General features: G+C 38.8%; 1 protein-coding gene across 4 annotated transcripts in view; it reads right to left on the bottom strand.

Moving 5' to 3' along the window:
• Window positions 1–3167: 3167 nt before the first annotated feature.
• Window positions 3168–27294, bottom strand: part of LOC139743737 (suppressor of tumorigenicity 7 protein homolog) — a 69595-nt gene continuing 45468 nt past the window's right edge. For 3 of the 4 annotated variants that reach the window (XM_071654188.1, XM_071654191.1, XM_071654190.1), the window contains exons 4-12: window positions 21526–21696; window positions 17334–17412; window positions 15874–16028; window positions 11054–11151; window positions 10157–10344; window positions 9072–9225; window positions 8171–8414; window positions 5579–5721; window positions 3168–3935 (exon numbers count right to left, since the gene is read on the bottom strand). In XM_071654188.1, the coding sequence (XP_071510289.1) occupies window positions 3840–3935; window positions 5579–5721; window positions 8171–8414; window positions 9072–9225; window positions 10157–10344; window positions 11054–11151; window positions 15874–16028; window positions 17334–17412; window positions 21526–21696 (1328 nt within the window). In that variant the 3' untranslated portion in view covers window positions 3168–3839. The remainder of the gene's footprint in view (window positions 3936–5578; window positions 5722–8170; window positions 8415–9071; window positions 9226–10156; window positions 10345–11053; window positions 11152–15873; window positions 16029–17333; window positions 17413–21525; window positions 21697–27294) is intronic. The other variant, XM_071654189.1, reaches the window with a different exon arrangement.

Raw genomic sequence — 27294 nt, 5'->3', positions numbered from 1 at the left:
GGCAAGATATATGGGGTTGTTTCATCACTGGATTTTGCTTCTGTATTTGCTTCTCCTGTCATTACCCCAACCCCCTCACCCCACTCAGGCAGTCAACCATTCACATACGCTTGCTCCAGATTATTAGAGATACCCCCTTCAAGAATGGAAATGAGTTAGGATTTTGACCCCCAATCATGGGTTTTTATATGAGATGTCATCAAAATTATACCCCCCCCCCCCAATCACAGGCTTTTGGAAGGGAAGACAGCAAAATAACCCCCTATTACAGTTGTTTTGGAATGGAAGCTAGCAAAATTACTCCCTAAATGAAGGAAGAGTGCCAAGCTAAAGAGTATGTAATTGATACGCGCTAACCTACTTATAGTAGCCAGCGCCTAGTGCCTGTTAGCATACATACTAGCAGCATGACTAACCTTTAATGTCTGTGGCGAAATGTCCTGCTTTGCAGCAAAACATGCACAGTAAGCAAGCCTGCCAAGAATTGGGGCAGACAGCAAAAAACCACATTACCTCTATTTCTGAATTTATCGAGGGATTGATATTATCTCTTTTCGGGGCCCTTTCATAAGGATCGTTCAGGAAATATTTGAAAATTACTGTAAAGCGAGGAATGTTCGCGTGCATTTTAATTTCGCGAATTTCGCGAGCGCCAAGATTCGCGAAATTAAAATGCACGCGAAAGTTCTTGTCTACACTATATGCACTGAATGCCAGTGGCTGTTCGCGAAAATTTCATGCCGCAACAAAGGCCATCGGGGTCCGATTCGCGAAAAATTAATGGCGCGAATATATCATGCTTTACAGTACCCCTATTTATTTATTTTTAATATTAGATGACCCCCCCACTTTCTTTCTTTTCTTTTTTTTGGGGAGGGATTTTTCCCAAATTGAGCCCCTGAACAACCTTTTCCCAAAAGAAATATCAGGAACACGCATGCCGTACAGATGAGTACCTGAGTGGTTTGGGGGGGGGGGGGGGGGGCAGGTCACTGTCCCACCAAAATGATCTGGAATTCATTTACAGTGTACTGTCAGTAACAAGCACATCAATCTCTTAGTTCTGGATCATGTAGACCATCGCTTAACAAAAACAGAGAAAAAACAACATCTATCACACTTGATAGTAAGTGATGGGGTAACAGCATTCATTACAAAGTTCTTGTCTTACAAAGTGTTTTAATTCGTTGAAATCTACTCAGCACCACAGGCACATTTGAGAAGAGACTGTGACATGGTAGCACCCAGACGAAGATACGATTGCTACCACTTTGCGAAGGAATGAAACATAACCGGATGGACATTCAAAGGCATTTAAATAATGTAAGTACTGATATACCCTGACCTGCAGTGTTACAAACATGAACAATACTTTAGGCATCCTTGGGGCATTTGTGTATTAAAGTGTGCCTATCTGCAATCAAAGGGAAGAGGTACAAATATAGCACAACACAAGGAGTTTACATGGAATCGGGGCACGGGGAACACAACATAACTATTCCCTTTCTGAGGACTCTGTCTTGAACATGCACATAATCTGAATGAAAACATAAGGGAAATGTGTGAAGGCAAACAACTTACATCGCTAGTAGGGTATGAAGCTAGGCAGTTCTTACCAGTATCATACAGCTAGGAACTATTAGCCCATCCCCACATTGTTATTTTTCTCTCTTATCTTAAGCTGTTGCTCTCTTACATTGTGTTTTCTAGAGAACCTGATATAGCCTCTTTTCCATTCAGCGGCATCTCCCAAAAAAATCATTCCCCTTGAATGTAGAAAACAAGTTTGTTTCCCTCCAAAGTTAAAATAAGCATGAACATGTGATGGAACAGCCTGAGCAAAAGTGGCACATTCACTCTGAACTTGAAGACCACATATGTAAAAGTGGCACATTCACTCTGAACTTGAAGACCACATATGTAAAAGTGGCACATTCACTCAGAACTTGAAGACCACATAAACATGGGTGCCATGTCAAAATGAGCTCTATTTCATCTATTTCTGTCACTGGTGCAAAAGCATGGCAAGATATATAGATGGCCATTAAAAGACCAGTATATTCCCATTTAACCCTATTCCAACTGTGGGGGGTCAAATTGACCCCCCCCTCGACATTTCGCGCCACGATTCCGCAACGCACAAAGATTTTGCCGCATCGTTTCATGACTTTTTTCATTGAAGTCTCCCGCATATTTTGAGACCAAATTTGCGACGTCCGGATACACTGTTCTGAAGTTAAGTAATGTTTTACATATGCATGTCAACCCAAAAACGGCTCAAATTCATGATATCGTGTGCAAATCGAATGCAAATTGTGTGTGTGTTTTTTAATTGGTATAAATTAGATTATTTCAACTTTTAACTATTGAAATTAATAAATCCTAATGTAGATAAGCTTGAAAAAGTGCCTGCAACAAATTTTGGCAAAAAAAAAACAAAAGGTCGAAAAAACAACAAAATACATAAGAAATTAACAAAACGATAAAAATCAAAAGGAATTGATTTTGATTTCGCTATTTCTTTACAAGAAAATTGTTTGATGTGTCTTGAGGAGCTCTGACACAAAAATTTAGGGATCCTTCAGTCATTTTAATGGAGTTATAGGTGAAAATATGATTTCATGCATAAATTTGCATAATTAATTTACTAAAAATAGAAAGCCAATATTCTTCTATTGTATGACCATGTAATCTTGTAGTTGACATCCAGCTCTATCTTCAGGCAAAATTTTGCGGCGATCGCGTGATCGGCGGCCGAGATCTGAAGGGGGGTCAAATTGACCCCCCTAGTAAAAACTTGGTCTCAAATAGCCCAGTTAAAATAGGGTTAAACCCTTTGCCTTTTGGTCTTTAACCCTTGCTATTACATTGCAAGAACAGTGTGGAACCCTAATACAGACACACTCAAAGGGGAAAAAAAAAAGAGAAAACAAAGTCAAAAGTGATTCATTAATAAATGAATAGACATGAAGAAGTATTTCCAATGCCAGGCGCCATTATTCGACACCAGTCATATACCTGAAAGTGCCCAGGTAATCTGTATCATGCCATCACACACACTGTTTGTTTGTTGGATTGACACACCTCTAGATGCAAACACCAAATTGTACAAAATCATCTGTGTGGGAGTGAAAAGAATTTTAATTCTCATTTCTACTTTGTCTCCACTGACTGCTTTCCAACCATTTTTTCTTACACGCAGTTTTCAAACAACAAGCAAAAAACATTAAATAAGCCACTATTCATTTCACGTCTGAATGCAGGGTGCAGATTAAAAGCTCTGCAAATATGTTTAGCCTACTCCATTACACACTTGACCTTCGTACCGTCTGAAGCAGGAAAATTTTGAGAAAAGTCTTGCAAATTGCTCATAGAGCTCACAGTCACAAAAATGTCAATACACTTTACACGTACAGCACAAGAAAAAAACAAACAAACAAAGTTGCTTCAAGTGTAAACAACATGCCTGCTGAGATGAACATAACACAGGAAAACACAAGTACATCAACAACAAGAGAGAAAGATAGAGAGAGAGAAGAGAGAGTGAGATAGGAAGAGCACAGAAAGGAGACAAGAAATTAATGAGATAGCACAGCTTGTACAGTCCAACTTTTGCGTGGGCCACGACTTAAAACTGGAAAGGAAAAAAAAGAAGAAGCGGTGAATGTCCTTTTCTCTTTCTGATCGCAACCCTGCGCTTGGGACGCCGAGATGAGAAACAAGAGCTGGCGGAGGCTGAAGATGGCATCCAAAGTGCCACTGGCTCCTCTTCCAATGTCGACAGGTCCCTTCTCCTCCTTCCAGCCAAGGCATCACCGCAACACGGCCCACCTGGCTCCTTAGAGACGGGTAAGTTGCTGGAGGAGGCTGGCAGGAATGATGCCTTCCAGTCTCTCCATGACGAAGCTGAACGGCGCTGACAGCGACGAGAGGAACTAAAGGGGTGGCAGATCAAGAAAATAACACTCTTAGGGGGTGTTGCAAGAAAGTCAAGTTGCGATTAATTGCAAATATCTATTGCAACTTTGCAATGGAGAGATCTATTGCAACTTGCAATTAATTGCAAATTTGTAATCTATTTCAGGATTTGCAATAGATTTTGGGGAGTTGCAATTAATTGCAAGTTTCTTGCAACACCCCTTTAATCAGTATAATAATTCTTGAAAATTCTATGTGTTTCACGCTAAATTCATAGACACCTTGGTTCCTCAAAAATATGTTAGATAATAAGTTTGGAGGCAATGTTAAGGCCCGGTCACACCGCCCGAACTTTGTTGGAGCGTTCCTTGAACGGTAGGGAGAGGGGGCCGAATTTCGACAACGCTCGTCACCGTGCACGAAATGGGAAAAAATCGAAAACACGGGTGTTGCCTTAGCGGTGCGTTGCTTTAGCGTTGGTTTAACGGTAGCGAGCGTTGGTTAAGCGGTGACGTGAGCGTTGATAGAGCGGCATTCTGCGCATGCGGGCGCTGGCTCGGTGGTTGCTTAACGTTGGTTTAGCGGCATACCGCTTTTGACAACGGAGCTGAACGGAACGCTTTGATAGAAGTTCTGATAGATTTTTTATAAAGTGGATGATTGAAGTTCATCATGCCACGTGGACAAAAGAGGAAGGCTGGAGAAGGAAAGGCAGAAGCCTCCAAGAAGATCATTACTGAGCAGGCAGCTGAACCAATGGAGTCAGGTAAATATATGTGGCCCACTGGTTGTGTCAAGAAATATTTAACAACTGTGAAAAAATACTGTTATGTATTTTACTTCAACATTTGAGCAAATTCGATATAAATGAGGTCTGCACTCAACGGCAGCTCATATTCCAAATAATGGGCTCTTGGTACATTTCTCCCCGTATTTATAGCAAAATTCTGATAACACTCCGACACCTCCATACCAACGCCAAACCAAAGTTCATCACCGCAATGGATCGCTGCTTCAACGCCCTACACCGTTCCAGCAATCCCGTGTCCGCTCGTAAAACGATCACAACCACTCCACCAAAGTTTGTGCAACGTTTAATCACCGCCCAGGCAAAGCTGGCAAAGCTCGCGAAGCAGCGGTGGTCCAGCGTTCAAGAATTCTGCGTTGGCCTAGCGGACCCAAGCGTCCACTTGCGTCTAGCAGTGCAAAACTTTGACTGGGTGTTGTTGGAGCGGTGGTGAACTTTGCCGGAGCAGAAAATTGCCCGCTCCTCACCACTTGCAATATTTTGTGCAGCTCAAAACTTTCGGAGCGGTAGGAGGGACCATCAGCGGTGGCCGAGCGTATACAGCGTTGCCTTAACGGGGGCCAACTTCTGTTAAATGGTGGTGAACGGTAACGAGCGGTGATGAATTTTTTTCACCGCTCCAGGAACGCTCCAGCAAAGTTCTGGCGGTGTGACCGGGCCTTTAAACCTTAACAATTTGGGCACGATTAAAGGTATATTCCCGTACTGAATTTCTGTACATTTTAGTGCAAAAATTGACAGTTGTGCAGGCATGTATATGAGAACTATTTTTTTCCCTATAAGAACATCCATTTATCATCATTTATCATTCTTGACACAGGCTTTTTTTGAGAGGCACCCTAGAGTACTCACTGCTTTAGCGATGGCACCCATTGGTTCAGGAAACTGGTGGGTGAGGAGCGCCAGTGAGGCAGTAAAGGTGCACAGCCCTGCTGTGAACAAGATGAAGAACGGTAACTCCTTCTTCGGGTATACAGACACCTCGTGGAATGCTGCTGATGATGCGCATGTTTGGCAGGACAGAGATAGACACGGACAGAGGGAGAGACAATGTAGGACACATGTTAACGATTTCATTTATAGACCAGGGGGGGCATTTCATGAAGGAACTTGTCGGATAAAATATCTGACAAGTCAATTATATCTGACAAGTTTTGAGAAATTCTTTAGTCTGATTAGCTGATTTCTCTGAACTTGTTGGACATAATTGACTTATCGGACATTTTATCCGACAAGTTCCTACATGATATGCCCCCCTGATGTGTACTGCTTAACAAATATCCCATACACTGAGAGGACCTAACTGAATATAAATGGATTCCTGAGGTGGCAGGAATTCTCTATTACTGCTATTTCTGTCACCTATGAGTCTATAATTACACAGGTTGTTTGAAATGGTGCATGATATACTGTAAAAGTGGATATTTTTGCGTGAGTACTTTTTTGCACTCCATCGCGTAAGATGAGTGAGTTTTGCTTGTTTTTATTTCTGCAGAATCAAGACATCAATTACTGTAACAAATGGCAAGCAAAAATATTCACATGCTTACATTTTCATGCTAGCTTCTGGTTGCGTGAAATGCGTAAAATTTCAATACCACAAAAATGTCCACTTTTACAGTATTTTGTCTTACATAATTCAAAATCCCTCCCATGAGTCTTACATGAAAATCATAACAATGTTTTTCAATTACCCTAATTTTCTCTGTAAGTCTAATCCTAGTCAAATATGATTCAGTGTACTGCAGTGGAGGCAAGTTACAGAGTGGTCTGCGAGGGCAATTCCAATAGTACTTTCCACACACGAGAGATAGAAAACCATTACACAAATAATGACTGCTATGAGGGGCACACTTAAAATTATGGGCCCAAGGTGATGTGAAAACCATAACTATGCCCGAAGCGAAGCTGAGGGCATAGTTATGGTTTTCACATCACCGAGGGCCTACATAATTTTAACTGTGCCCCGAATATCAAGCTGTCATTATTTGTTTTATATACCGAAAATATAGATTCCGAAATATAGATACCGAAAATATAGATTTTAGTCTCTTTTACAGCACTCGTAATCAACGCTGATCGACAGCGCGGCGGTCATATCATTGGTGCGTACATATGAGTGATCTATGTGTACTGGGTTGCGACTGTCTCCAAACCTATTTACAGGGCACAGTTGATTCTATGCCCCGGGCACAGTAAATCATGACGTCATTTTGATCAAAAATGGGGCACAGCTATTTTCATGACTCCACTTTTAACCAATCAGATGAGAGGAATCTATATATGAGGTATATAATGATCAATAGCACGGTATCATGTACTAAACCAGGAATGTCGTCATGGTATCACACATTTTTCTCTATCAGCATTTAATTTTCAACATCATCACTATCAAAGCAACACTATGTTTGGTCACACGACGCTATGAAGACCAGTCCCTGAACAGGAATCTACTAATGAGGAATTTAACAGGAAATGCGACAAAAACCTGGCAGTAATCTGAACATGCCAAGGACAACTTTTTTATGGGTAAAAGCATTAACAAATCTACTTATTCTATTAGCAAATGTGCACGTTACTTGGTTGAGCTCTCTTTCAGTCGAACACAGCATAACCCCGAAAGAGCCTTGCGTAAAAGGGCAATAGGGCGATAGGAAAGCTCCAGAGTACTCTCTCATCAATATGTCCTCAATTATATCTGGCCTCTAAAAACTTCAGCCACAAATTGATTTCGCATGTTGAGATGGATTTTGAAGGAGAGACAACATCTAAATTGATCTGGTAACCTTAGAATTGTGCAAACTCCAGGCAATAAGCAATTTTTGAGCATTCACTCTCACATTCAATCTCTCACTTTTTTCATAGCAAATGTCCAGAAATGTAAAGACACTTCACTGCAAGGTATCCCGTTGTAGCCCTTCAGGTACTTTTTGCCAGAATCCACATCCAAATAATACTGACAAGACCAAAAGAATTATGTTCATAAACTCTAACCTTGTGAATCCATCCAATTTTTATGAGTACCGAACCTGAGATGATGTCGTGTTTAAGCAATACACATACACAATAACACACGCTTACCATGTAAACAGCTAGTGGGGAGGACGGATGCATACACACATACACCGTGTAGACATATGGATGCACATGGTGCACACCATACATTTGGGGTATCATGACTTTTTGACCCTAATCATTCATGCCAGTTGTGAAACGCATTTATGTATTTTCATATGAATAATGCAGATAATTCTGGTAAAGTTGTGTCCATGTAATTTGAATCTTTTTTTATTCAAAGACTAATTATTGATGTTGTCTGCAGGCAGAATTTCCTGTGAAGAGTATCAATGCTGCTCTGCAGGAATCAACGTTTTTAACTTGAGAGATTTTCCCATCAGTCCTATATTCCTTGGACCCCTTCAGTAGGAGTGTTCACCAACTTACGAGGCAGTAATTCCCTGTCCACTGTCTCAGTACAGCTGGGGTACGGGTAGAAGAGGTGGCCCTTCTCCAGCGGGTACGGGATCATGCGAAATGTCCCCTCCCAAGTACAGTGCAGGAGCTGGAGTGCGCCCTCGACCCTTTTCCAGTGCGCAATGTGGAAGAAGCTATACGCGATAGCCTCGCTATCACCCCTCTTCAGGATGTGTTCTGGTGGCAAGATCAGGCTTTTCATTTCCAATAAGTACTGGAGGGGTAAAAAAATGACGACACAATCTATAGTCCACTGTGCAATAATATTTGATATCTTGTGTGGCAACATATTTCTCTAGAATCAGTATTTTATCACAAGAAACCTGCACTTCCACGAATCTTTTCACACCCATCAATTTTACAAATTTTATCTGCAGAAAGGATGGATATGATAAAGTATTTTCAATATAAGTTTCTGAAAATCAATTATTTCTGTGAAGAATAAAGTACTTTATGATTTATTTCTATTTTTCTATTTGTGCAAATTCTGACAGCGTGTAATTGTAATATCAGATACAAGTACTACTTTCGCTGCAAGTGTGTTCGATACCATAGCAGGAAACCATCATCATATTACATGCATAATTGGTTATTGTGGGATAGATAAAACAATTTTTCAACACCACGTTCAACCTTACACTTTTATCTTGCATATTGTTGTATTTTAGTCAACACTCAAGCTACGAGCTTTACAATTTAACCTCCAAAATTAAAGGCCACAACATTGACTGTTTTCATTAGAGACCAACACAGACTCATGAATCTCTTAATAATGCTTCAGTTTACAGTTCTATCCAATTTCCATGTTGGGGAGTCTGTATTAACTATACTGCACCTGAGTGAAGTATACACTTTCACGTTTGAGGCTAACCTTTGGTACATGTGGATTGAACTCCACTGCTCGATGTATCGCCTCCACGGCGTTCATCTCCGCCGTAGACAGCCCTCGTTTGGACGCTATCTCCGGCGAAAACCTGAACGATGAAAGAGAAATTTGGGAGCTGCTACTATGGATGTTGGAGCTTCTATTTTATACACAGAGGGTAACAAAGCAAAACAAGAGAGAGAACAGTGTGTCAGTTGTTTTGCTTTATATCCTTCTGGAACAACTCCTCATCCTTTCAGGACATACGACCCAATTAAACCTGATAGATTTTCTGCTAATGCCAATTTTCATTGTATCACATACCGGGGTATGCCTTGACTTTCAACTCAATTACAGAAGACATGATCTGATTAACATGTTGACAGTTCAATCTCTTGATAGGAGTGACAAACTTTCCACAAACATGCCTATAAAGTGCTAATTAAAGGGAAGTTTCCCAGGCATAGTGGTTTGTGGGAATCTAGTCAAGGTAGAAAGACTTATGAATCAGTAGGTGCTAGTTCGAGGATAACTGGACACTACAAAAAAGTCAGGATTTTTAAAGTTCCCATTAATTCCACATGTAATCTTCTCTAGGTAGAAGCTCATATGATCAAGCTACAGGAGGGTTTTCTACTCAATAGCTTAAAGACTCTCTGTATAGAATCTACAGTAAGCTTGCATATGAAAGTATTACAGAAAGTACAAAAGAGCATAAGCATTAAAACAAATAGGTGATAGAACACAAGTTTGCACTCTTTTTCACCTTCACCCTGTCTATATAACAATATATTTTTTGATCTATATTTCTACCAACCTATCCATGTCTCTATATGAATTGTGCCACCTATGCTTATTTGAAATGAGTAAACTGAGTAAAATGAGCCAAATGACATATAAGCCAGAAATAGCAACGACAACAAAGAGTTCTGACACGCCTCATTTGGAGGTAAAATCAGAAAAGCTTTCAGTACTTTGGTTTTGTTGCTCTTTGGGGGGGGGGGGGGGGGGGGGGGGGGGGCCACAGACTGGAAATGTTTTTGAGAGCTTTGGAATATCTTTGCTCGAATCGACTGGGGAATGGCACTCACTTGTCGCACACCGTCCGCGCCTTGAGGAGCGCTGCCGTGTAGCAGATTGTGGCCGACTTGGGCAGACTGATGTCGTCGTACTTGGCAAGCAGGGCCTGGACATCTGCGTACAGCTGCATCTCCAGCAAGGCCTCGATGAGGTTCTCGTGGATCTGGAACATGCTGACTACTGGGAACTCTTTGATCAGCTGCAGCGGGAGGGAGAGGTAAATGCTCACAATTGATTTGTGCGTTACGACTTATTATCACTCAAACACGGAGGGGACAGGGAAGGGGAGGAAAGAAATCTCTTCTCCACCACTGGATATGGAAAGTATATATGCATACATGTTTTGATCTGTCCCCACCTCATGAATTAAAATGTACTCATTATCAGATTCAATGAAAATATCCTCTGACTGGTATCACAGTGTTCACCTCCAGTTTATTCAGCTGGCACAAAGCGATGTCACCCAAATCTTTACAAAACTCCTAAAAATGTTGCTCTGTCTATCTCCAAAAGCAAGACCGTTCATTAAAATCAATTACACTTGTTCAAAGTGCAAAGCATTCAGATAAATGGCTCTCACACAGAAAATACCACACCAAGTCAGCCCATTGCATTCAGCCAGATGAAAGGAAAAGCACAAAGTTTCTGGTTTGTATGCAACCTCAATACATGATGAATCAATGGTTACAGTTCAGGGGATTTATGGGCATCTGTCTCATTCCTTGTCATATAAAATCATTACTCCTCTATTGGTACAAGCAGGTTACTATTATGTGACACGAGACATTAAGAGCATCACTCAACTGCAAAATCATGCCATCTACAGCTGCATTATGTCTCTTCCACCCCCCTCCCCTTGAATTAGGATACGCTCACATGAGCTTGCACTTTTCAGTCTCCCTACTCACATCTCGCATCATTTTGACAGCTTCCTTTGTTCTGCCGAGTTTTCTCATACACATCGCAATCCGTCGCTTCACGTACACCAGCACATTCAGGTCTCTTCCTGTGTTGGGGTGTCAAGAGAAAACACCAGGGTGTGTTAGGATTTAATTCAATGCCTGTGAGAAAACCTAATCAGAGGCCGACTCTGGTGATGCCTCGCGCATCACTAAGCATTTGCCCCATACTGCACGCATTCAACTTAGGCAATTTCATGGGCAGATTTTCCATCTCATTTAAGCGGCGGGGAAATTTGCCCATGGCTGCTACACAAAGCAAACAAATTTTCAGCTACACTGCACGACTATAATGCCATTTCTCTTTTTTTCTTTTTCTTTTTTTGTCATCACTGCCTGTAGTGCTCTTTCATAATGAAATTTATTTAATGTCTCTGTAGGTGCTGTGTGACATCAATGAAGAATACTGGAAGAGCTAATTCTACTCTGTGTATGGAAAAAACAAATAAAACATATGTGCAACAAAATGAATCTCAAACGAACAAATTATTACAATTTTGATGAGGACTCTGGTTATCAGCAAAAACTCAAAGTTGATGGCAACTGCATACATTTCAAGTTCACGATACAAATGTCTACTACAGTATCTTTAGATGAACACTCCTGAAAATTAACATCAATTATAACAATAAACTAGATATATCGCTACGGCGACTGATATGCCTCCACCATAATGCATGGTTCTCCTAATAGGTCTATAGTACAATGTCTTGACAATGTGTGATGACAGTTTCAAACAATTGGCAAAATATTAAAATGACAGGTTTGACACAAATGTGCTGAATGTTCACTTTCCTAGAACTAGGTTCAATTGGATGAATGATTAAAATGTCAGAGTGCAGGTATTTGGGGAACTGATGATTTTTTACTTGACTTTTGACCCCTTTATAAGTTTATGCATTGAGTAATTTTTCAAGGTATTGAGAAAAAGTATAATTTCAGTATCAAATGGGAAAATAGCATTATCTAAACCTGGCCTTTGACCTTTGACCTCACAGTTCCAAAGAGAATCACTGTTAGGTTGAACATGCATAAATATGTAAGTTTCATGATGATACCTTGAGTTACTTTTGAGATATGGAGGAAAAAGTGCAATTCAGCACTTTCACTTGACCTTTGACCTTTTGACCTTTGACCTTTTGGCAAGAAACTTCCCACAGAATATATATTGGGTAATACATGTATACATCAAGTTAAAAAAAAAACACCTTCATTCATTGCATAAATATAAGGAAAGTAGTGATATTTTGAGGAGTTGACCTTGATCTTTGACCCCCTGACCTTTGACCCATGACCCCCAACTTCCCTAGATAATCACTGCCCATCGGTACAAGCATATATATACTAAGTTCCATGAAGATACCTTGAACCATTTGCGAGATATGGAGAACTAGAAATGTCGCTACGGCGACTGATGCCTCCGCCATAATACATGACTCTCCCAATAGGTGTATAGTACAATGTCTTCACAATGTGTGATGACAGTTTCACATAACTGGCAAAATATCGAAATAACAGGTTTATCAGAAATATCTTGAATGTTCACTTTCCACGAACTGGGTTTGCTATAATTGTCTATTTAAGAGTACAGGTACACATATTTGGGGAATTGAAAATTTTTACTTGACTTCTGACCGACCTTATTATAAGTTTATGCATTAATTTTCAAGGTATGAAGAAAGAGTGTAATTACAGTACAAAATATATCTTTTTTTTTTCATTTAAACCTAACCTTTGACCCTTAACCTTTGAATTTCTGGCTGGAAACTTCCAAGAGAACCTCCATTAAGTAATACATGTACATATATTAAATTTTAAAACTAATAATGCAATTATTGCATATACTAGTATATGAGGGAAATAGTAATATTTTGAGGAGTTGACCTTGACCTTTGACCCCTGACTATTGACCCATGACCCCTAAATTCCCTAGATAATCCCTGCCAGTCAGTATATGCATATGTACCAAGTTCCATGAAGATACATTGAACCATTTGTGAGAAATGTGATATTGCAACATTTTCACCTAACCTTTGACCTTTTGACCTTTCACCTTATGACATGAAACTCTCTCTGGAGAATCTTTATGCAGTAGTACATGTCTACACTAAGTTTCAAGAAAATAACTGCGGCCATTGCATAGATATGGGGGAAATAGCAACATTTTTAGCATTTGACCTTGACCTTTTGACCTTTGACCTCTTGTCAATGTCACTAAAATCTACTCAACTAATTGTCCCATCATATATCATCCTTGGACCAAGTTTGGTGAAAGCTGCTTCATCCAGTTTTGAGTTATCACGTAAACAGATAAATTTTAGGATTTGACCTTGATCTTTGACCTTTGACCTCTGTCCAATTTCACTGAAAAACTAATCAAGTAATTGTCCCATCATACATCATCCTCCAACAAAGTTTGGTGAAATTTGCTCCATACAGTCTTGAGTTATCGCGTAAACGGATAAATTTCATGATTTGACCTTGACCTTTGACCTTTTGCCGATTTCACCTAAAATCTAATCAAATCATTGCCCTATCATACTTCATACTTGGACCAAGTTTGGTAAAATTCCAGTAAATATTACTCAAGTTATCGCGTAAACGAAAGCGGACGGACGTACGTACGGACGTACGTACAGACGTACGTACGGACGTACGGACGGACAACCCGAAAACATAATGCCTCCGGCACCACTACGTGGCGGAGGCATAAAAACATGAAATTTCAATTTTTTTTTCACAAAATAACCTGTGATCTTTGACCTTTGACCCTGTGACCCTAAAATCCACACAAAGTATTATCCCCCAAGGATATACCCTCATACCAAGTTTGATGTAAAACCACCACACGGTTCTTGAGATATCGACAAAAACAAAACGGGACGGACGGACGTACGGACGGACGGACGGACGACCCGAAAACATAATGCCTCCGGCCACTTCGTTGCAGAGGCATAAAAAGGTCGAACATGTACATTTTGATGTCATTTTGAAGACTTCCAAGCCCACTTTTGAGCCAAGTGAGAATGAAGAGCTACAATGATCATAAATGTAACACACTTACAGTGAATGTTGCTCATAAGATTGCCTGATTATATATTTGTCAACTTTATTCAAAGCACTTGTGTAACAGTACACTAGTGCCTGCACCTTTCCTCTCGTTACTGATTCACAGTTTTTAAAGGAAAGCTTCTTGCTGCTTGACAGCTTTTAAAGGACAACTCTTTGTTGCTTGACATAAAATGTTACCATAGAAACATCTTGAGGAAAATTTCATCCATTTGTTATTACTCAATTGGTACATTTCACAATTTCATACTACAGTAGTCTTTATGTCACATTGAAAGATCACAATTAAAATACTTTTGATACCATAAACCACACTGGTATGTATGCCTATCAGCAAACAATTTCCTGTAAAAAGACTAAGACCCCGTTTACAGTGAGCGATAAGGCCGGCCGAGCCCGGCCTTCATTTCAGTGTAAATGCGCAAAAGGCCAAATGCAGGGCCAAAATTGGCCGCGCATTTGGTCACACTCTGGAGGTGGTCTCCGCCGCGGCCGAGCCTGGCCTTTTCTCAGTGTAAACGCAAACTGGGCCAAATGTGGTACCAAATTTAGTCTGGCTTCCAGACCCTCTGCCCGTACTATTTCGCTATTCAGGATATTAACCCCCTCAATGTCGAAAACTAGTATAGTTTAAGGTGGTTTTGTCCTGCAAAGGATTTTTCCTTCGGCAAAGACCTTTGCCGCTTCGTCGCCACGGAATCCAGTTAGCAAAGGGTCTGGAAACCAGACTATACCAAATTGCGTTTGTTTACAAGCAGAGCGCCACTACGACAAAATATTGAAAGGTTTGAATTAAAACCCCGGGCCGAGCCCGGCACTGTAAACGGACATAATTGTGGGGCTCGGCTGCGGCTTGGCCGCGGCTCGGCCCAGCCCCGCACTGTAAACGGGGTCTAACTAAAGACAGGACTGTATTTCAGAAGTTAGACCACTCATATCTATGAATCTTCTAGTATATGATATAACTTCAAAGTGGCATAATCTTTGCATGCTATCTATTTTGTCACAGCAATCAGTGATATCAATTGAAGAGGTTCGATACTTGCTGTCTGGTAAGTAAGTGATTTAAGTGACACAACACACAGGTTTGTTCAAACTACTATCCAGTTAAGTCAGAACTACAAAATTCACATTTTTCAATTCATAACTAGTACGCCATACAACAGGGCTTAACACTGACTTTTTCGTCTGGTGGTTTGTTCTGGCCATGAAAATCTTAAAATCTCAAATTTTGGTGGCATGAAAAAGCTTTGTAGTGGCTTGAATTAAAAGAAAGTAACAACCCACTTTCGTCTTAGTTGCCTGATCGGGCCACCAAAAGATAACATTTGGTGGCCCCGACACCAATTTCTAGTGACCCGGGACCACTGGCTAATGTCAAGCCCTGTGTACAAGCATTGTCACAATATGAAATTCACGCGAGGAAACTCTATATTTGGTCTCTCCCAGCAGAAAGAAGACTTTTGAAAACAATGAGCCACAGAAAGAAAAAAAAAAATCTGTGTTGCTTCAAGTTCCAATCACATAAACCTGATTAGAATCTTAATCTAGAGTATAACTCTTTAGACAACTTCCATTCTATCACCAAAATCTGGTGGACCCTGTGCAGGCTTGCAAAAGAGGGCACCTTTCTCCAACACAATTACATCCTATGGTACGATCTACCTACTTCTGTCCATGCAATACTATTCCACACTTACTGTGAATCTTCTCATGCGTTGGGCTGTGATGCTGCAGGGCCTGACTGCGCTTGAAGTTGGCCTCTGCTATCTTGAGAGCCTGCCGAAACTTTTTCTCAGCATCTACTATAGTTGTCGCCTCTTCTTCAGCCAGCAGTATAAGCGCTGTTGCACAGCTGCAAACAAGACCAGAGACGTGTAATAGAGACCAGCTATGAGGAGACCAGGGCCCCGTTTTATCAAAAGATATAATCGATTATAAATTTCATTTCCATACAGGCTCCCATAGACCTACCACAGAAATCAACTTTATAATCAAGTATAACTCTTCATAAAACGGGGCCTAGCTAAATACGGCGACGGAAAATCGGGACCACTGAATTTACTTCGGTAAATGTGGTACCATGTTTTAAAGTGACCTCTTTATCATGAAGTTTCCAATCGTCTCTTTCATACTGTCGATGAAAGAACACAAACTTGTATCACCTGCAAGTGATATTGTTCAAAACTACAAATCAGAAATTATCGTTCAAAGAACACTGAATACACCATGTAATATTGCTTTCAATCCAATCCACACACTATGTCACTGGACACACACAAACTATTCCTACATACAGCACAATGACCCACATTTGATATGCACGCTACACACATATCAAATGATAACAGCGCCTCATTAGATTCTCTGTAGGCTTTAACTGAGAGAAGTGCTGCAGGTAATATTTGCAAGAGTGGCGCAGTCTGTGAAACATCATACAAATGAGGGTGCAATTCCCAGCATCAATTTCTCACACTTCTTGCCTTACAGGAAATAATGTGGTATGTGCCACTAATTCAATTTTATTCCATTAAGTCCCAGGAACTAATATTTTTATGGTTTGGTGCTGTATCAGTTGATAAAAATGTTTATGTTCCAAAAGGTAAAGTAAATACATAATCTTTCATTTGAACCCTTGGGAGTTCATATACGACTGATTCTTAAGGTTGCAGCATTCAAAAAAGTCAATCTTTAAGTGATAAATTCGGAACAGATTCTCAGATTGGCCATAAACTGTCAAATATCAAAGGTCCCTGTCTTTATCTAAGCTTAAGAATTAATGATTTTTGTCATATCCATGTAATTTTCCCTTTATAAATCATAATGCAGTAAAATTCAGGGGTACTGGTTCTATGACAGAAACAATATAATGTGCACAGTAAGCTGTTATTTTCGCACTCAGATGTTTTTGCAAAAATGAGGTGGTCATGGACATTTTCATGTGATTATGTTTTTGCTATTTTGACACCGATGCTATCATAAGCGAACTAATGCCTGCCAGTTCGAGATATTTTCGTGTGTTGTTAAATTCGCCGTCCAAGAGTGACTTGTGCAATTTGCAGAAATTAAACCTTCTCGAAAATAACAGCTTATTCATAAGTCCCACGGGGGGGAATCTCCAGGACTTGATGGTTTCAGGAGAAAAAAAGAAAAGACTTACTCTCCAGATTTCTCCATGGCTTCATGTGCTGCTTTGATCCTATTTTGAGGGTTTCTCTCTCTCCAGGCTCTCATCATTACTGTACACATTTCCAAAAAGAAAAAAGAAATAATATACCCAAGGTTTATGAATGCCACAGAAATGGATAGAGAGGGATGTTAATTACATTCAAGTTGACAAACAAGGACAAAAATGACACAATGTCAAACATACACGAGATAAGTTTATTTCAAAATTTACCTCTCATTCACGATAGAACATGATACACAAACTGCTTAATTAGTTAAGCCTTTACGGATCTACGTCTGGCTTGCTCACAATGAAATCTATAGCTTAAAACATTTGAGGTACTGTATATACATGTACTATATGTTGACTGAATCTTACATTTCATAAATCAGGGACTGTCCAACTATTTCGAGAGTGGTGAAATTCATGATTGTGGAGTACAGTAATATGTAGAAATGTATGCATGTACATCAAATTCGTATTGGAATCAGAGGAAATATTTTTGTGTGTTGTTAAAATCGCGAACAGCATCTGAGTAATGAAATTTGCAAAAATAAAAACCCTGCTGAAAATATGGCATATGCAGTCGATATCACTAAAAATGTAAATCAGGAACAGAATATGAGAGGAAATATCTTTTAAAACAAACAAGTTCAGGGGGATGCAGAAGAAAGACAGGGAAAGTGTAGAGCATTGTAAGCATGCTGACATTTGAGTCACAGGTTTACAATTGTCAGATCTATTTTTCTTTATCAACACTGTCAGCTTTTCTTGATCCTCTCACATGTTCTCACATGTTGCTGAAGATGAAAACTAGAAATGTCGCTATGGCGACTGATGCCTCCGCCATAATGCATAAAGTAATATTGTAACATTCTCATCTAACCTTTGACCGTTTGACCTTTGACCTTATGACATGAAACTCTTTCTGGAGAGTCTTTACGCAGTAGTTCATGTCTACACTAAGTTTTTAATAAAATACCTTCGGACATTGCATGGATACGGGGAAATAGCAACATTTTTAGCATTTGACCTTGACCTTTTGACCTTTGACCTCTTGCCAATGTCACTAAAATCAACTCAACTAATTGCCCCATCATACATCATCCTTGGACCAAATTTGGTGAAAGCTGCTTCATCCAGTTTTGAGTTATCACGTAAACAGTTAAATTTTAGGATTTGACCTTGATCTTTGACCTTTGACCTCTTTTCAATCTCACTCAAAAACTAATCAAATAATTTTCCCATCATACATCATCCTCGGACAAAGTTTGGTGAAATTTGCTTGATCCAGTCTTGAGTTATTGCGTAAACGGATACAATTTCATGATTTGACCTTGACATTTGACCTTTGACCTTTGGCCGATTTCACCCAAAATCTAATCAACTAATTGCCCTATCATACTTTATACTTGGACTAAGTTTGGTAAAATTCCAGTTAATATTACTCAAGTTATCGCGTAAACGAATGCGGACGGACGTACGGACGTACGGACGGACGGACGTACGGTCGTACGGATGTACGTACAGACGTACGGACGTACGGACGTACGGACGGACGGACAACCCGAAAACATAATGCCTCCGGCACCACTTCGTGGCGGAGGCATAAAAAGGGTTAGAATAGAAATCCCTCGATACCTGGAACGATCTAGTCCATTACCTTCTTTGCAATCCTACAAGGATTAGTCCGATTCAAAATATTGCATGGCCACATAATGTAAAAACCTTTATTATGCTAATACCTTCCTCTGTATTTCCTATCAATTGTGAAAACGACTCATCCATATTCTAATACAAGCACTCTATGGATTATGCTTGTGATAGAAATAGAGACCCAACCAGTAACCCATTTTGTTGGGGTTGTTTTATTTTCTTGGTCTGTATGTTTCTGTTGTTGATGATATCTTATGATTCAGAAAGAAAGAAACGAGGAGGCAGGACTGCTGAATTTTCCCTCTTTGAGAACAGATGGAACAAACAAGTCCCATTACAATACAAGACAAACATACCCCAGATTTGCTCTGTAGGAATTTTTCCCCCCACTAACTAAATGCAAAATAAAGGAGTCATGCGGACTTTGTAAGAATTGTCATGTGCTGATATCCATGGAGATATTGTTCCCTTCATCATCCATTCCCTAAACATCCCTTTCTAATCCTATATAAAGTCAGTTGTTTTTTATGGCCAAAACAAAAAGAAAAAAAAAAACAAGCTGCACAAAAGAATACAACAATGGCACCATCTAAAGCTTTTGATATCTATCCCTATTATTCTCTTTTGCTCTCTAGTTAACTCTGCATTTATCAAAACGTGCTTGGCAATTTTAACTCTCGGGCACTACCACTATGGGAAATGATTTTAAAAAACAAAACAAAACAAAACAAAACTGAAGGCTAACTTGGGGCTGTTGGATGATTCCTGTCAAGTTTGGGTAAAAAATAAGACCATGTGCTTAGAATAATTATGCTAATTTTCTTCTTGTTTTTATTGCTTTGTTGTTGTTGGTTTTTTTGTTTTTTTGTTTTTGGGGGGTGGGGGGGTGGTCAGCAATGCTACACTCTAACCATCCCTGTCCTCACATTTTAATGTCTTTATCAACTCTTCATACTGGGGACACTTGAGGAAAAGAATCATTTATTTTTTATCCACTGGGGCATCCTATCAATACTGAAAACTTGTTTCTCATCAAATTTAAGTGAAAATTTACTAACTGAAAATAATTGAAAATTAACAAGAATTAGCTAAATGTCTTTTTGGTTTGCCACACAAGGGAAAGAAAAAAAAAAGAAACTAGATATATCGCTACCGCGACTGATATGCCTCCGCCATAATGCATGGTTCTCCTAATAGGTCTATAGTGCAATGTCTTGACAATGTGTGATGACAGTTTCACACAATTGGCAAAATATTAAAATGACAGGTTTGACACAAATGTACTGAATGTTCACTTTCCTAGAACTAGGTTCAATTGGATGAATGATTAAAATGTCAGAGTGCAGGTATTTGGGGAACTGATGATTTTTACTTGACTTTTGACCCTTTTATAAGTTTATGCATTGAGTAATTTTCAAGGTATTGAGAAAAAGTATAATTTCAGTATCAAATGGGAAAATAGCATTATCTAAACCTGGCCTTTGACCTTACAGTTCCAAAGAGAATTACTGTTAGGTTGAACATGCATAAATATGTAAGTTTCATGATGATACCTTGAGTTACTTTTGAGATATGGAGCAAAAAGTGCAATTCAGCACTTTCACTTGACCTTTGACCTTTGACCTTTTGGCAAGAAACTTCGCACAGAATATATATTGGGTAATATACGTGTATACATCAAGTTTTAAAAAAAAAAACCTTCAGGCATTGCATAAATATAAGGAAAGTAGTGATATTTTGAGTTGACCTTGACATTTGACCCCCTGACCTTTGAACCATGACCCCCAACTTCCCTAGATAATCACTGCCCATTGGAACAAGCATATATACTAAGTTCCATGAAAATACCTTGAACCATTTGCGAGATATGGAGAAAAACGTGAATTTTCAACCTTTTTTTTCACAAAATAATCTGTGACCTTTGACCTTTGACCCTGTGACCCTAAAATCCAAACAAAGAATTATCCCCCCAGGATATACCCTCATACGAAGTTTGATGTAAAACCACCACACGGTTCTTGAGATATCGACAAAAACAAAACGGGACGGACGTACGGACGGACGGACGGACGGACGGACGGACGACCCGAAAACATAATGCCTCTGGCCACTTCGTTGGCGGAGGCATAAAAAATGAACAAACTATAGGACCATATCAAGCTTTTTTTGACCATCTGCAGGTGTGGGAATGACTCATTTTTCACTGTTTCCTAGTATCAGCATCCTACATAAAAGCATATATGTAATACTAGCAGTTTAGAGTCATCACCATCAGAATTTGGAAATATGCTGTCTGCTCGAGCTCAAGATGGACATTAGCCCAATTTGTAAAACTATACAGCTTTCACTCCTACAGATGACACCTGTCAAGTTTGGTTCATGTTGAATAATACACTCTGACAAAGATGACTGATCAGTGCAAAAGTTTTTATAAAGCATAGATTGATAATGAATGCGAGCAGATGCGAGACTGCAACAGCTCTCTCAATATTTTGCATCGAGCGAGGGGCTCTAGTGAGCAGCCTACCTTCATCTTGCTGTCTCGTGGGATCCGAGTCACACGTGAATAACGTCTGGTGATCCTGGGCCGACTGGTTCATGTCATAGTACGTGAGAGGATCCTTCCCCGTCACCCAGTTGTAGCGATTATACTCGGCTCCTCGTATCAGGTTCAGTGGATTTCGCCAAGTTTTACATTCTGTCAAGAAGAAAAATTGCAGGGTATGAAAAGTTACAAAATCATTTGAAGTCATAACATTGGATCAAGCTGAATGGGACAATTTATCGCCACTGCTGGAATGGGATTTGTTTTAATCAAAAAATTCCAGCCCCTCTTTGCATCTCATGAGTCTAAAGGAACACGGTAAGATTAAAAGGTCAGAGAAGATTTGTACTGAATGGCTCTTCAGCACACACCATGTAGAACAAGTTACCATCTAATATGGATCATCTGTAATATGAGAGCGTAATCCATTACACGACAGCTGTTACTACCCTGTAGCTTGTCATAGATCTATGAGCAAACCACACTAAAGGGCCCCTTTACCTTTGGGAGCAGTGATTTAAACATTTTTCAAGATAACGCATTTGATGCACATGTATAGGTCTGTTGATTCACAACACATCCTACCATTAAAAAAAAATAAAAAAATTCGCAATAAAGCCTAAAATATCACTATTTTTCTCAATAAACCATAACTGTAGATGGTTTAGTCTTGAAACATTTTTATTATAAATATTGTTGACATTTTGTGTATTTAACAATACTTAACATTAAACCATACAAGACTACAGTAATCAAAATGAGGCAAGATAAAGGCATTATAACACATACAACACAAAAAGAGTATGTAACGGCAGTATTGAACGGAGCTTATGATGCATTCACCGATAGAGATCTAGAAATACTAATCTTCCCATGATTTATATCATCTATAATAGATATTCATCATCTATAATAACTCCTAAATAATTGATATTATCAACTTGACCAACTATTGTTCACATTTTGTATATTTATCAATTATACAGATTCAATTTTTTACAGTGGTTGCTTCTATCACATTTTAGAACTATTTCAAAGCACTAATGCTGGGTTTCTATTTCTTCTGCAAGTGGTAAATTATGCCTTTAAGAGATGAAAGCTGAATTTGGCACAAACATTGGCTCATGATCAGCATTCATGTTCATCCCTATACAGGATTCCTCCCTGGACAGAAAGGCAATTTAAGTGTCTTTAAATGTCAGTATCTGTCTCAATGCGTTCAATAACACACACTTTACATGCATTCATGAACAACTTTGTTGTGTTCTTTAATTAGAAAACATACACTTAAGTTTTAATGCACCATTCATTCACTACAAGGCCTGTATGTGCACAATAAATCCAGAGTTCATTACCAGAATGCACATGTACAAAGCTTGACGCACCTCCTTACATACGGTCTGGTTTTAACTGTCACATGCATAGACATGGTATCACTACTTTGACAATTAAGAGCATTTTACTACTAAACTGTCATTCGGGAACACTCGCAAAAAAGAAACAAACAAACAAACAAGCAATAACTATCAATTTGCCAAATGATTTTTGCATGCCATGTACACATCATAAAATTGGGTCACTGCTGGTCTTTTCTTTTTATCATCACTTTTGGAGCGAGCCAGGCAGCTATGCGAAAAATTGCTATATGCACATGTAGATCAATCATAAATCACCATCCTATCATACAGGAGACATCCATAAATAATATTAGAAAATACTGATAATTAACAGTGGCACTTTACAGAGCAAACATTTAGTCAAACAAAGACAGTTGTGGTGATATTAGAGAGGAAAGATATTTCAAACATTTGTAATGCCAGACATAGAGTGAAAGAGAACAATAATTCAGTAAACAAACATTATTAAAGAGGAACAAATGAGATGATTACAAAGAGATATGTGAAAAATCCCCAAGATAGGTCTTCAGATGCATGCTGCATATGATTAGCAAGGCATATTACATTATATGAGATAAATAGAAGAATAGAACTATGGTTCTAGGAACTTCTAAGTGCACAGAATGTAATGATCTTAGGCCTAGTGAAGGACTAGATACCTTATCAGTGAATTTTATACATTGTGTATGTATAACGTAAGGGGGAGTACTTTGTAAGCTGATGGATGGCACAGTACACTCACATTAATATTTTTAATTTCATTTGTTTGTTTGTTTTTTACTGGAAGCCAATGGAGCTTTCTCAGAATGAAAGCAAAGTGGGTTGCTTTCTTTATTCCTGTTAACCAGTCTTGCAGATGAATTCTGAATGGATTGCAGTCTGTGGATCTGTCGCAGAGGATGAAGAGATCAAAGGTAGAACCTCTTCTCTTGCAAGGGATTATTGATGTTAATCATACATACCCCAGCAACTGTGATAAAAGCAGGATATGTGAAATTATATTTGCTATCATTTTTTAATATTAATTGTAATTCTATGAACAAAATAATCATTTATGAGAAGTAGAGCATCATTCATCTGCCCAATGCCATTCCATAAATAAAAAGCAGTGTCATGCATTTACTATTTATAATCAAGCATTTTAGATATTACCATTGTCACAAAATGTCACCACTTTAATTGATGAAATCTAATATATCATTATTCATATAATACTTTTTATCAAATCTCTAACGGATCATTTACTACATTCCCAAGGGCAAAAATTGATTGGTGTATTAAACGCCACTTGTATTATAAATCATAAAAAGAAAAATACATAGATTTCCTGCATTCACTTGTTATGAACAAAGAAACCATTCTGAAATATGTAATTATTATTCCTACACAAAATAAAAATTTAGTAGACATTTGAGGACAGTTTATTCAAGATAGTTTATATATATACAATGAAGCTTCAAGAGATTTGTACTGAAGTGAAAGCAATCCTTGATGATGGAGTTACAATGTAGATTGTTGTTTTTTTTCCCCCTTAACTATCCAGAATTATATCATATCCTTGCAATAAAAATGCTGATTCTGAAAATGTCAAACAGACTTTTGGAGGCCATCAATCAAATTTACTGCAAGAACCATCATCAAACATCTGTGCAATATCCCTTTATTCATAAACAGACTACTACACAGTGTATTTCTCATTTCTTTATGAGAATGCAATATTTCTATGCACTGCATATGGTAACAACTTTCAGCATGCCATTCCAATATTTCTGCCCATGTTCACTCTGCTTTTATAACCAATTCTTTTATCATTCTGTCTTGTTGTTTGTAAAAACAAAATGGATTTAAAGAAAGACAATTTTTTATGCAAACATTCCATTTCCTATGACTATTGTCATGATATATAACTAGACAAAACTAAAAGGAATTTGTATGCAATTACTACAAAATATTATTAGTAGTAATTATATTCTTACATTTTGGGAAACATTTAACCCAGATCACACTGTAAACAAAGATTATATTTCCCAATACACCTTACGGGTCTTTCACAATTATCAACATTTTCACAAGTGTACAAACCACTCACTTTTCAAGACCCCTCCCCCATTAAAGTGTACGAAGAAAAGTGTTTTCACTGTGTTCAGTTCTTGCTTGGTCTGCCTTTTTTCAGTTTGTGTCCCTCCTCATCCTGGTGCTTCAGCAGTCCATACCGAGTGGGATATTTCTGGTCACACACTGGGCGGTCACTAGTTCTATTGTCCGCCATCTTTGACATTGTTTTCACGTGCCTATTTGTATTCTACTTCTTGCAATGTGGGCGCGCAGGCATACTAGTGCGTGCGAGCGAGAGGAGAGGCCATGATCAGACGGGATGGGCGCGAGAATACAATTGTATGGATCGACATTTTTCGAAATTGGAAAGCGTACTCCGGGTGCTGACCCCCTCCCCCCCCCCCCCCCCCCCCCAGCGTACGGTTTGTACGCTTGTGAAAATGTTGATAATTGTGAACGGCCCCTTATTGAATTACTCATTTCAAATCTCACAACCTGCTGTTTTCCCCTGTAATACTAACAGATGATTAATTTACCTACAGCACTGTACCTACAATCTGTGCATGCCAACTGTAAGAAAACTACATACTGTAAGTCCTGAAGTCATTGAGGTTAAAGGTATAATTTATCATTGGCAGATGAAACAAAAACCCAGTCTTAGTGCTTTAAAATAGTTCTAAAATGTGACTTAAGAATAGAAACAACCACTGTAAAAATTTTAATCTGTAAAATCAATGTTAAGTATTGATTATATAGAAAATGTGAACAATAGTTATAATAAAAATATTTCAAGACTAAACCGTCTACAGTTAGAGTTTATTGAGAAAAATACTGATATCTCCTTATATTTTAGGCTTCATTGCAAAAAATTTATATGGTAGGATGTTTTGTGGTACTACTCTACTTGTACAGACCTACAAATATGCATGAAATGTGAGATCTTAAACAGTTTTTAAATCACTGCTCCCAATGGTAAACAGGACCTTTAAAGAAATATACATGTGCAGAGCAAAGCAAGTGCATTATGGCTACAATCTGTAGCTTACTTCCACATCTGTACAAGAAACACTCACTGCCCTTGTCAACCACTGATCCCAAACATTGTGGCCATGCACATGTACATGTACAACATAGAGGAAGTTTAGGGGGAAAAAATGAAGACAAAACCCATGCACTTTGTGCATATATGCCCTCTGTGCTTTTCCCCACAAATTGCTTGGATCAGCGAATGACATTTTGTGGGATATGAGTCTCCTCATTTACATGCACATATCAACACAGGAGCTTTAAACTACAAACTAAGAAAATACCTATTCAAGCTCTTGCTAGCATACTGACAACAGGGGTTCTCATTTTCCCAGTCATGAGTATATACATTATATTAAAATACCTGATCAGTGTGTGCCTAGTTTTATTGTATCTGGTGCAATCTGAAATACATCTGTGCATATTCGTAAAGAAAACTACTGTTTACATGCATGCACCCACCCCCCCCCCCCCCCCCCCCCCCCCCCCCGCCTTTCAAGGTATCATGGGATTTGCTTGAAACTTGTAAATGAAAACACAATTTAACCCTCCATCCTTCCAGAGGTTGAGAATACTGGAAGATGTCTCAAACATCAAATGTTGAAACTTTGCAGTAATATGTAAGCAAAGTACACTACAAACACATACAACTGCTAAACCAACGTACATGTATGACACACATAATATGCATTCTCCTCTATTTTATGCCTGGGGTACCCTCTATAACAAAGTCTACAAAAATGATTGCATGTTTATCATTAAAGACCAGAATGTGGACAACATTTCATGACCTAAACACTGTACCATATGTCCCCCCCCCCCAAAAAAAAAAAAAAATAAAAAAAATAAAAAAAAAAATACAACAGTACCCTCCACAATGATAACTTTAAAAATATCTAGTGAATCAATCAAAATACAATGTCAGGGTATGAAGCTTTAACTTATTACCCAAATCTTGCAGAAAACCCCATCTGATTTACTTCAGTGGTCAAAGAGAAAAGAGGAGTTTAGTAAAGCATGGCAGGAATCCCTTTCCCCCAAGTTCTGTCCATTGTGTTCACACATTATGCAGTTCCCAGAGCATCCATACGTGCTAAACCCATGCCATGCTTTACAATGATCCACATTTCTCTGTGACCACTTAACCAATTTGAATGGAGTTTTCTGCAAAATGTAGCTATATGTTATATTCTAAGACCCTAAAGTACTTTGTAGCATTTAGACCCTGAAGTAACATTTAAACAGCTTAATCATAATATTGGAAGTTTATCAA

The sequence above is a fragment of the Diadema antillarum genome, unplaced genomic scaffold (assembly GCF_040938485.1).
Source record: "Diadema antillarum isolate AM-2024a unplaced genomic scaffold, OU_Dant_1.0 seq00001104_RagTag, whole genome shotgun sequence".
Classification (NCBI taxonomy): Eukaryota; Metazoa; Echinodermata; class Echinoidea; order Diadematoida; family Diadematidae; genus Diadema; species Diadema antillarum.
The sequence above is the reverse complement of the archived record's forward strand: the minus strand, read 5'-3'. Positions and strand labels throughout refer to the sequence as shown.